Below are 12,100 nucleotides of genomic sequence, written 5' to 3'. Positions count from 1 at the left end.
CCCTCAGAAGAGAGGACATCGTGGCCACGGAGCATGGCACAGCTTGTGCAGCATGTGATGGAGAGTGAGCTCAGGGCAGCTGCCAAAACTGCTGCTGACAGGGGAGGAACCACAAACCACTACCCTAAACCAGGAACTATTTCCACAGCTGCTTTCCAGCTAAGCAAGCATATGGACATGGCCATGCTCCTGCTCACTGAGAGGCTGTGACTGTACATGCCTTTCCAGAGGTGTACAGTGGCGGGAGCTTAAGGACCCTCCTGCAGAGCAACTTGAAGAGGCAAGCCGCGATCCTTCAAGCTCCTGGGCCTATTGTCCCCCCTGTGGCCAGCAACAGAGCAGCCATCCGCTGAGCAGCACTGGACCCAACAGTCCTGGGGCACAGGGGGAGAGGGCACATAGGACCCTCACACCAAGGGCAGATACCAGTGTCCTCTGTTGGTTATCTGTGTCTGTCACCTGCTGTGCAGGACCTGGGGAGGGAGATCAGGATTAGTAATTTGTGGGGAAGGGGCATGGCTCTGAGAAACCAGAAGAACAGATAATTGAAGGTCAGGTCCCAGTAAGACAATGACACGGCCCTCCCTTAATCAGCTCCTTCAGTATTTGCCAACTGGTGCACCAGAGGAGTGTCCAAGGCAAAAGCAGCAATATTGAGTTTGGCCTTTTTCAACACTCAGGGCTGCCTGGACCTTGAAACACCAAAGCCCAAACCCTGCACACGCTGCACAGCCCGACCCTTCCTGCAGCTCTAAGGACTGGTTGAGAGAAAGCCTGCCACTTTCCACAGCGCACAGGCCATCGCTGTACTCTGGCTACTTGGTACAGACAGTTGCTATTTGCTGCCGCATGGCCTGGGCCATGTCTCTGTACTGTTTTCCTGCTGCACACCCTGCCAACAACTCAGAAAAAGAGTTTTACCTAGTTACATCTGCCAGGGATTTGACAAGCCTGATCCGAACTACCCCAATCACTGCAGGCAAAGTTTGTGGCTACACCCAGCCGGAGACACAGGACCATGCAGCAGCCACTTGTGCACATCACTACTTATGCAGCCCAAAGGCATTTGGAAGTGCACCTTAAGCTGCATTAGCATAGATTTGAGGAGCAGGAACTAGCTTTGGCAAGATTAAGCCAAAATTACCAGCTTCTGCTGCTGTGCTCAGAAACTGCAACCATCCTTTTCTCCCCCCACCCCTCCTTTGTGAGTCACAGCCCTTCCTTACACCACCCTTCTGTTTGGAAAGGGCTTTGTGGATTAATCACTCCTGCTGCTAAGCCAAGAAAACATGGTAATGACACTGCTAAGAAAAAATGGTCAGTGCTCAGATTTCACAACACATTGCAGATGTGCATTTGAAGCATTAGAGCATCATGAAAGACCATTCTCAACACAGGCAGCCAATAAGCAGCTCTTAAAATAAAGGGTACCATCCCTTCTTGGCCTCTCTATGCAAGAGAGCAGACACAGCCCAGAGCCCCACTCCTGCACCACTGTGGGCAGCCCAGCTTTCTTCTCAGCTGCCTGTAGGACAATACCTGCCCTTGAGTTCAGGACTTCTGCTCCCACAGCACAAGGACCACCAGCCACAAGTCACCAGCCTGTCTCCCTGTTACCCTCTGATCCTACAAACATCACAGTATTGTCACTATGCAAAGTACCAATGCAGCTAATTTCTGGCTAGAGGACTCCAGCAACCAAAAGATATAGTTAGAAGCTGAAATTAGACACCAATTAGAATTTATAGAAATCCTTTAAATTTAGGGATATGAAGATTTGTATTTTTCATCACAAAACCCCTCTGGCCTCTCTCTTGGGCCCAATCTCCCACTGAGCTGCAGAGTCACAGCAGAGCTGTGCCTGTGAGGTGCTTCCCTTTGTCATTCCCAGCATTACTGACTCGGGGGTACGGGATCTGGTGCTGCTCTGCCTCCCGTGCTCCCGCTGCCAGCTCGCAGGGCAGGGGCCTGCGGCCTCAAGTCCCCAACACCACCCAAGGCCTCTGTTCCTCCAGGTCTTTAATGCAGGGTTGCCAATGAAAGCCTGGGTGCTTCCCTACAGCGGGTCCCCTTCTCCCATAGCCCCGCAGGAGAGGGCAGCCAGGCCTGCCCCTCGCACAGTCCTGCATCCCAGGCACTGTTCAGCTACTGTACTGCAAGTGCAAGTGAATGTGACCTTCCTGAAATGCCCGGCCTGGCAGGTAGGGGTTATCAGGTCTGAGGAAGAGGACACTGGCCGCAGGGTGTGCTTGCTAATGACAGTGAGCTGTGGACTAGAACAAAGGAGCTGAGCATGCTGACCGGGTGTTTCTGTTCTACCATAAACCACCCTGGGACCGGGGAGCCAGCACCGCTCCCCCCAGGATGACCCGCTCTTTCGTGGAGGAAAAGAGATATGTGGCCTTCTTGAGCACAGCCCCATGCCTATGCACTCACTTCAGTGGTGACTTCAGCCACAGTTCCTCCTCCGGGACAGCAGAGAACAAGCAGGGCTTGCTCCCGCACATGCACTGCTGCCCAAGTCGGCATCAGAGACAGAGACGTTGGAGCCACAGCATCAATTTACTGTGAACACACGTCATCATCACAATACAGCGTGGATATCTTTGGGCACAGCTTCACAGAAACAAAGGTCCTAGCTACAGACAAACACAGACTTGTCCACAAACACAGGAGGCGCAGGAGGCACAGCCCTGGCCTACACTCAGGAGGCGGCAGGGACACCCGTATCAACCTTGCCTTCAGGCTTGTGCTCACAAGTCATTTACATAAATATGTATTAAATACTTTTCCTTTTATATATACTACAGATATCTCCTTATTGGTTTCTAATAATCCTGATTTGTTCAAATAGCAGGTTTTTTTTAAATTTCTGTCACCAAGACTTCAGAGCTGTGCCCTGCCTGACCCTTGGGGACTAGAAAAAACCCGTGTGTGTCCTCCCTGCCTACCTCTCTTAGGCTGGATGCCCGGGCTCCCACCTGCCTGCCCCAGCCCAGCAGGAAAACATCAAAGTCTACACCAAAGAGATGCTTTCTTGCAAGTGGCAGTCTTGCACCTCATCCCCTCACTACTCTCCACACTCAGAATGCTTTCTGCTTCTCCTAGTCTTCCTGCTACGGACTCTCTGGACCTGTTCTTGGTGGCCAGTGATGGGAACTGAGAGAGGAAGAAGGAAGGAACAGAGAGGAGGTTGGTGGTTGTGATGGATCTGATTGCTCTGGGCCCAGACTGCCTTTCTCTGTAGCCTATGGGCCAAAAAATCTCAAGGGATCACCTGTCTCCTTTGGACTTACCACCCCAAAAGCCTTGGCTGTACCCATCCTTTAACTTTGCTGTCCCAGCAGGCATACAGCCCTTGGGACACCAGTGCAGCCCCATGTCCCTGTTCCATGGAGGTGCCATGCGTTTGTTGTTCACTTAACAAGGCAGAGGGGCATTGTCTCGTGCCAAATGGCAAAGAGCTGGCTTGTGGAGGAGCAGAGCAGACTCTTTCAAACCCCAAAGTCCTGTGGCCTTCGGACATGGCTTGTTCTGTGCTGTAGACAGCTGGCTGCATGAGGTGCTGGGAGGGAAACTGGGCTGCCTCCAGGCTAGAAGCGCTTGTAGTTTGCTATCCAGTGAACCGCTAATCTTGCTGATTCCCCCGACACTGCAGCTGCAGCTCCTCCACACTTCTCTCAGGAGGTAGGGGCTGCCCCTGGCCTGGCACAGCACTGTTCCCCAGCGGCTCCTTGCCCACATGCTCTGGGTCCAGAACCTTTCCCAGCAGGTCCTCTTCACAGGGCACCAAGCCCTTCTTAGACAGCCCTGACTGATCCAGGCCAGTCACTCCCCCTACACACCCCTCACCTGACTTCACTCCCTCCCCAGCCAGCCTTACATCAGACCCTGCACCACACTCTAGGTTCCCTGTGTTACTTGGCTCTAACATTTCCCCAGCTGATTCTTCTTCATCCAGCTCCACCATGCTCTTCTCTGGGTTAGAGTCCTCCTCCGCCAGCTCCTTCTCGCACAGCTCCAGGACCCTGCCTGGCTCTGGGCCCTTATTCCAGGTGAGGGTCCCTGGGGCACTTGGCTCCAACAACCCAGACACCTCCACCTCCAGGTCAAGGCTGCTGCCTCGCGGCTGTCCCTCTTCCTGCTCAGGGGACTGGCTATTCAGCTGCTCCTCACTTTTTGGGGGACTGACGGAAAGTTTCTCAGTGAAGCTGAAGCGAGCGCAGTTGTCCACAGAGGTTGGGGAGGATGGGCCTGCACTGGAAACTGTGCTGGAGGGGCCACTGCTGTCTGCAAAGAGGAAGAAAAATCATCCAAAATTAGCTGACATTTCCCCAGCCCAAAGCCTGGGCAGACCCAAGCTGTTGCAGTCCCACAGTGCTATAGCAAGTAGGTGAGGGTAGTCAATGTGCCACGCAACCTGGCCGGGGCCTGCAGCTGCCCCTGCCTGTACTTCTGGCAGCTCAGCTGAGGAAAACCCAAGCACATAACCCCTGAATGTTAAGCTCGAGTCACCACTGGAAGAAGAAGTACGGATTCTCCACCAACGCTTATTCTTGCTTTATACTGTACAATGAGCAAAACTAGAGAACAGATCTAGATTGTATTTAATCCAATAAAGGGAGGACGATTAAACAACTGTGTCCAGTCAGATCAGTTCCCTGACCTTGCTGCCTACACAAACACTCTACTCCTGGCACAGAGAGTGCACAGCCAGGAGAAGAGTAGGATTGTTCCTTCAGTGGCAACCTTGACTTGTGTTATTAAGACATTCACTGTGCAACTGCTGGCTAATCCTTTACCATTTGAGATCCAGTCAGATCTGCAAACTCTCTGTCAGAGCTAACAACAGTCACCAGCTCTGCTGAGACTGTGACACATGAGGCGCAGGGGCTGCAGAAAACCTTGTAAGTGAAGAGCTAAATGATCGGCTGTCCTGCATGGAGCTCTGGGTGAGGCATGGATGTGGCTGGTTATGAAAAGGTATTTCCATGTGCCCACACTGAGCTGGCCATATGCCACTGAGTATCACAAAACTGGAGACGAAAATGAGGTGCATTCAGGCTTTCCATGTCCTAGTGCACAAAGCAGAGGATGTCTGGAGAGACAGCATCCATCCAACAGCACGTCCCCAGGATATACAATACTACAAAGAGTCCCTTTTTGCATCTTTCTTTGGAAAGTATGACTACTTTCCCTTTTACCTATTTCCCTTCTCTGTCTCTGTTCCTTCAAGGGCAGAGCATAGAAACTCTGAGCATGAATATTTGGCTTCCACCATTTGGTACCCTTTACTTCCCTCCCTCACCATCATATTGACCCGTGATGAAGAAAGGAACACTCACACCAAGGGGGCTTATCCGAACGCTGGCGCAATGGCAAAGAGGATGATGACAGGATTCGCTGGGACATAAAGGGGTCTCCTGGTATCTGGCTGCCAATCATTGAATCAAACAAAGCTTCAAGAAAAGAAATACACAGATCAGTAATATTCAGACAGACATAAAGGAATGGCTTGTAGCCCAGCAGCCATAAGCAGGCACTCCCGGAAGGGCTCAAGAACAGTGCAGATTCAGAGCCATGCCTGTCCATCAGCTCGTGGGAATCTGAGGCAAAGATTTCCAAAGCTGGAGTTTGCATTCATGTCACCGAACTTGTCAGCTACAGACAGACCTGACCGACTACTTGGCTCTCAAGTAAGTGGCCTCGGATGGCTGTGAGCTGGATCCCACAGCTCACTCCTGGGCTAGAACACCCTAGAACAGGTTGGTTTGTTTTGCTGCCAGTCCTGTCAGGCTGATCTGTCCCATTAATGCAGAAGACCAAATACTCTCCTTGCCTCAGCTCTGTTCTGGCTCACCCAGAGACAAGCCCACCTCACCAGTACCTGCAGTAGACTGGACATGCGACTCACTGCAGCTCCTGCACACAGCTGTCAGGAACTCGTTGACCTGTCGCAAAGAGAGGGAGTTGTGCAGGGTCTCCAGGGGATAAATGGTGGGAACCATGGAACAGCCTTCAAAACCTGGAAAGAAACCCAATCAGAAAATGAATAGTGCAAACAGCAACCTAAATCCATGCAGGACCACTCATAGCTGAAGGAGCTGGGCAGTCTGTGAATCAAACAGGCACACTCAGGCCTAAGGGCACCTCTTCCAGGCTGAGAAAATCACCGCTAGGCAACCACATGCAGTAACAGACCTGAAAGCAAGCGTCCAGGCACACGCAGAAGGAGAGGGAAGAGGAAGAAATGTATCTTAGCAGCAGCCGTGTTTGCTGCAAAGCCTGTGACCCTTTTGCTAAACTATATGGTTATGCTGGAGAACTTAGCACAGTGCCCATGCTTTGCAGAAGCTAAACAGGTTTTGAGAGAAGTCAACAGAACATCCACAGAAGGACCCACCACCTTGGCCCAGCCTCTCTCGTCCCATCAGCAAGGCAGCGCACGCTCCTACAGACACAGGGAGCAGCAGAGCCTCCACTCGCACCTCACAGCCTGCATGCCCAGAAAGGGATGGGCAATGTTTGAAGTATTTGTCCCCTTAACAAGACTTTACTGTCAGCAAACCCAGAATTAGTAGAAATATGTATCTCAACATTTAAGACACTTGCTCAGAGCTATGCTGCATCACAGCCATGCGCAGCAAATTCTTTGCTGCTCAAGCCAGTGGAGTATTATCGCAAAGCATCTTCCTCTTCATCCAAGCTTCTTGGCAAGGTTTTGTGGAACCAAGCCAATCTGAAAGTGTCAGAGGAGCAAGGAAGAAATGAATGAGTCTCTGAGAATATTGGAATGAGGCCTCCTCCTGCTCTGCAGCTCTTGAGTTTAAAGGCCTGTAAACTTAGCTTAGGCTCCCCATTCTGTAACTTCCTAGCTCAACTGAGGAGCTCAGAAAGACCCTGGGAAGGAATTGGGTCTCCTACAGAGAAGGAAAATTACTGTGAAATGCAAGAAGTACAACAGCTCTTGATGCTCTACTGTGTCAGGATTGCTGCCCAGCACACTGGCAGTCTATAATTCATCTCTACAGCGTGACAGCACCTAAGGGGAAGACCTAAACTAGCCTAGATTATCTGCTAAGTGTAGTCACTGTTCCAACCACCTCCAGGAAAGTCTCTGCTCCAATCTGCTCATCTAACCCAGTTCTGCAAGAGGCAAGGAGCATAAGCCAGCAGATGAGCAAAGCCACATGCACTATGAGGAGGCTGCAGACCAGATCACCACCAGGTTGCAGTGCTGCAGAGACACTGCTGTAACAGCTACTGGAGATAAAGAACCCTCCAGGCAGTCCAGAGAGGTTACCTATGCCACAAAGGGCCAACAAACATCAATTTAAGGCATGAAGGGTAACAAATCCTTGGCTAGGATGTAGTAATATAAGACACAGGGAAAATACCATACTCTTTTGTCTCTTGCTGAGAGTCCTTAGAGTGCATGTGCTGAAAAAGGAAGAGTATCTGTTCATTATTTTCTCCTGGGCGTTCTGGGAGAGGGAAATAAAGGACAAGACTTAACACCTTGCTGTGTGGAGATGGTTGTGGAGCACCACAGTATGAGGCTGATGTCATTTCACAACAAAATCTGTTTTAAGAGGGACCAAAGTTGGCTCAGCTGTTGGGGTCTCCAGAGGAAAAGGGAAGGAGCTTGACTATAACACAGGGCAAAGCAACATAGGTGGAAGATACACTGGAGGCACTGATGGGGATCCAGGTGATTGGGCACTCCTTTAGTAAAAAGAGGAAAAAGCAAACATGTGACACTGACAACACTGCTGATGTGAAGGGCTATACCTGTATCCTGAGGGGACGATGCCTGCTGGCACAGCTCAGCACTGTGGCACTTAACTGGTCTGAAGCAACTGGAGGAAAAAGCAAAAGTTTTCCTTCTCGAGGTGAAGCATTATTATTTTTGAGGAACCCCTCTTATTTGTGCATGGCAGCCCACTTCCCTGCACACCTTCCTTACCTGCCTAGCTGCTGGGAGAGGCAGCATCCTGCACCACAGCAGAGCCACAGTGGAAGTTACCACTACAGACCGTAATCCTTACATGCATCACAGCAGCTCTGGCTACTGCTGCACCACACATGATTAACAAAGAACCCACATCTTTGGGAAGGGCAACAAAAATAAAGCACAAGTGCAAACCACAGAAGCCTTTCCAGCTGGGCAGGTCCCCAGTGCCAACTGCCTGGCTACCGTGGATGCTTCCCAAAGCCTTTTCCTGGGGCCTCCAGGGCAGGAGTCTGTGATGCTGACAACAGCATAAGAAATCAGACAGAATTCCATTCATTTTGTACCAAAGTCATACAGCAGCCCACAGAGGAATGAGTGTCATTTTTCATTTTGTTCAGGTTTGACTATACTAACTGCTTTAAAATGCAGAGGGCATTCTGCTCCCTTCAGAGTGAGGTCTGCCCTGGAGGGGGAGGCATGTGGCACAGATCTGCTGACCAGAGTAGGTAAAAATGAATCCCAAAGTCCACTGTAATCTTCTCCAGGTGAGGAGCACAGCATGGTTATGTCCCCAAAACTTTTGTTCAGTAAAATAGGAAGAAATCATCTGTTAGACTAAAGAAAACAAGACTTGGTTATGGGAAAAACCTTAAGCTAGACCAGGCAGAGGAGTCTGCTAAGTATGTTATCTTGGATGTCCAAGGCGACCGCGTGTGATGTGGGGGAGCAGCTATGGGAGACTCTCCACCCTGAATCGATAGTGCAGCAGCATCCTGACACAGCAGCAGAGAGAAGGGTACTGCCGGAAGAGCCACCCGGCAGGCAGGAGCACCAGGGGTACAACTCCGCGTGGGGACTGCAAGTCCTGTTTGGACTCTCCCAGGCACACTGATGCCAAAGCTGAAGGCCCTTCTCAGGTTATGGCCGAGTTAACTGCGCTCCAGTTTGAACTCTTCGCCTCAGACATTCATGCTCGTGGCAAGTGCACGCTTTACCGCACACTGTCACAAAGTCTACTTAGTGTAATCACGGCTCATGAAGTCTTCCAGAGGCTCAAGGACCCAGTGACTTTCCCCTTACAGTAACATTGTTTCAGAGCTGCCTAGTACCAACACACAGCACTTCATGAGGGCAGTAAGAAGGTGATTTGGGTACAAGAACCCTCATGCAGCAATCATCTAGCACGCTATACTTTATAAAGCAAATGGAGACCTGCACCAGCCTCACATCTTCCATCAAAACCAGGCAATCCTAGATTTCTAGGAGACCCCAGCAGGCAGTGACTCTTCCTCCCAAGCAATCCCCCAAACCCCATCGACCTGTGGCTCGGAATTGCTCTGAACCTGATGTGCCTTTTCCATATTCTCTGGTCTCCCCTTGAACTCAGCTAAGCTCCTGACACCCCCATGTACCATGGTGAGGAGTTTCAACTCTGTGTGAGAAAAACCACTTCTGCCTGAAGTTGCTCCTACTCAATTCATTAGAAACCTCCCGGCCCCTGCACTGGAGCAGACACTGAACTCGGATCCCCACCACCCCTCTCCAGAGCACTCCGACCACTATCACAAACACCTTGCCCAGACTGCAAATTTCTACCTTTTCCACATCATCCCAAGTGGTGATGGTCAGACCAGAGCCCTCAGCTTTATATCTGAACTTGGGGCTGTTCCCCTTTGTCATGTGCTTTTATTTACATGGAACATCACCGGGTAGTTTACTGCCTGCTCACTATCACAGGGCCGTCCTCTGCTCCTCCACAGCTGACCTTTGGCTTCGGTAGCATTGTAATTCATTACCCACAGGGACTTACTTCATACTCTTCTGTTTCCTACATAGAAAAGCACAGGTTTCCAGAGAGATTGCTTCAGAGCTCTACTGTTGATCTTTCCAACTATGGATGCCAACTGGTACCATTAACTTCCACATTCTGTCTTTAAATTAATGCTTGCTTTGTGTGGATAGAAGTACAGTTGAAAGCTAAGAAAGAATGGTTAGGAGTAGGCAGTTTTCACAAGGAGGGCAAGTTGGGCTGTCAGCTACAGAGACCAGAGAAACCCCTGGTCTGAGGGGAGCCCCAGCAGGAATCCCAAGCATTCTAATTAGCTGTGAGCTTGATGAGACTGAGAGAACAGCAAGAAGGAACTGGCTGATTGCAGAGATCAGATTCCCACACAGGAAGGCTGCTATGCTGAGGTACTCAACCTGGGCATTTGGCTGCACTGGGGCACGCTGCACAACCCAGCACCATGCTCAGTACGTGGCAGATTGCTGCCCAAAGCCCCGAGCCCAATTTCTTCTCCCACCAGAGCTCACAAGAGAAGCTCAGCTTTGGCTTTGAAGCAGTCTGCTGTGTCCCAGCATCTCTCCCCTTGAAGCAACTTTGCTTCTCTTTAGTATTTGTTGCTAGGAGACCAAGGATTTGTCCCAATTATGTATGAAAAGCAACTGCCATTTCCAAATTGTCAACTTGACAGAAAGGGCCATATTGAGAGAAAAACAGACTGTGTAAGAAAAAAAATCTCCTTTTTCAGGCTTTGAAAACACTTGATCCTGCTGCTTCACTTATGGAAAGCTGCACTGCCTCTGCCCCTTACACCTATGGGTCTGAATGAAAAAGGAGGTCCATGCATCACATCACACAGCGCAGCAAGCCACATGCACCAAGCAGGTTTTATGGTGCCAGGTAAATGTTAACAGCCAGCCTTAGGCAGCTGCCTCTCTGAGACAGGAATCTTCCTGCTTGTCTTAGAAGCACTGAGACCTCAATGCATCAGACTTCCCATCCGTGCCAGAGGCTGAAAAACACCAGAGAAACAGCAGCAAGCTGTGATCTGAAACAGCTAGATTCAATGCTGAAATTGCCTACCTCTTCCCACCAGAGACACGACACACTGCGAAGTTCCTACCAGGCAGAACAGATGCCATGCAATGCAGCCACACAGAAGCTCAGTTGCTACCCTCTCTTCACTCCGTTTGTCTAGAAACAACACAATCCCACAAGCACTCACTTCCCCAAAATTTCCACAGCAAGTTCACTCTGCATGTGACCAGCTGCAGCACCTCCTAGAGCTTCTTCCTCCCCATAGTCCTACTATTCACTTTGGTTCCTCTGCTAATAATGGGGCACCTTGTGGCACCCCACCGAGACCTGCGCAGAGCTATCATGTCAGCCTGGCATCGCACCAGTACTTGCTCAGTGTCTAACCTGAAGAAAGCTGAAGGGCTTACCATGGCTAAAGGAAGAAGGCAACGAACAATTGCCAGAGATGGAAAGAACAGAGTTTACAGCCACACAAAGAGCACTGGCTCCGTGTGGAAAGGCTACTGCCTAAGGCTCCAAAACTGCCAGGTACAACAGCCCACACAGCTTGCTGCAGCAGCAGCCCAGAGATGTAAGGGATGCAGTGAGGGAAATGCTTTCCTTTTTTAGAAGCAAAGCATACTTTGCATTCTCAAGCAGTGGTCCCCGCTCAGCTACAAGAGCATGGGACCATGGCAGCTGCAAGCGTGCAGTACCGTAAAGACACTCCAAGTCCTCCTGCCCTGAGATCAGCCAGCTCCTGAAGAGGCGCAGGTGGTAGGAGCAGTGCTGGAGGTGATGGGCTAGAGCGGCATCCAGGGAGATGTTCCGGCTCGTGGCACAGTCAGAGGAAAAACGGCGCAGCAACTGGGCAACGTGGAGGTGCTCAAATGTATCTGGAGGAAAGGGGCCATAGAGAGTGAGAGGGGACAGAGAAACTGCAGAGCTGTGGGCATGGGGCTGCCAGCACCAGGGCTGCGGGGTGGGAACGACCCGCACCACACACTGCAGCCCAGTCCCTCCCGCAGCAAGCAGGCCAGGAAGACCCTTGGATCTACATACCCCCAGTCACACTGCAGCAGGCCAGGCTCCTGCCTGGCCCGTGCTTTGCCACATGCAGCTCCAGCGCTGGGGCAGGCCCTGAGCAGCGAGGTGTCATCTTTGGAAGTGGCAGTCTGACAAGCGAATACATTTTAGGACAGGTTCCAAAACCAACACAGCTCAGGTTTGGCTACATAAGAAGGTCAGGCCCATGCTCACCCTCCCCCAGCTGAGACAACAAATCCAAACTGCAAACAGTGTTCCAGTCCTGCATCCAAACGCAACCTCAGCACATGAAGAGAGCA

At 51.0% G+C, this 12,100-nt stretch overlaps 1 protein-coding gene across 1 annotated transcript in view; it reads right to left on the bottom strand.

Annotated features, from left to right (window-relative positions):
- Positions 1-3,368: 3,368 nt before the first annotated feature.
- Positions 3,369-12,100, bottom strand: part of PPIP5K1 (diphosphoinositol pentakisphosphate kinase 1) — a gene marked incomplete at its 5' end in the record, with an annotated part of 40,902 nt that continues 32,170 nt past the window's right edge. The window contains 4 exons of the mRNA XM_080626245.1: positions 3,369-4,290; positions 5,346-5,459; positions 5,888-6,025; positions 11,471-11,650. Of these exons, the coding sequence (XP_080482371.1) occupies positions 3,629-4,290; positions 5,346-5,459; positions 5,888-6,025; positions 11,471-11,650 (1,094 nt within the window). The 3' untranslated portion in view covers positions 3,369-3,628. The remainder of the gene's footprint in view (positions 4,291-5,345; positions 5,460-5,887; positions 6,026-11,470; positions 11,651-12,100) is intronic.

Source organism: Psittacula echo (genome assembly GCF_963264785.1).
Source record: "Psittacula echo genome assembly, chromosome: 10".
NCBI classification, from domain to species: domain Eukaryota; kingdom Metazoa; phylum Chordata; class Aves; order Psittaciformes; family Psittacidae; genus Psittacula; species Psittacula echo.
This window is presented reverse-complemented; position numbering and strand designations above follow the sequence as displayed.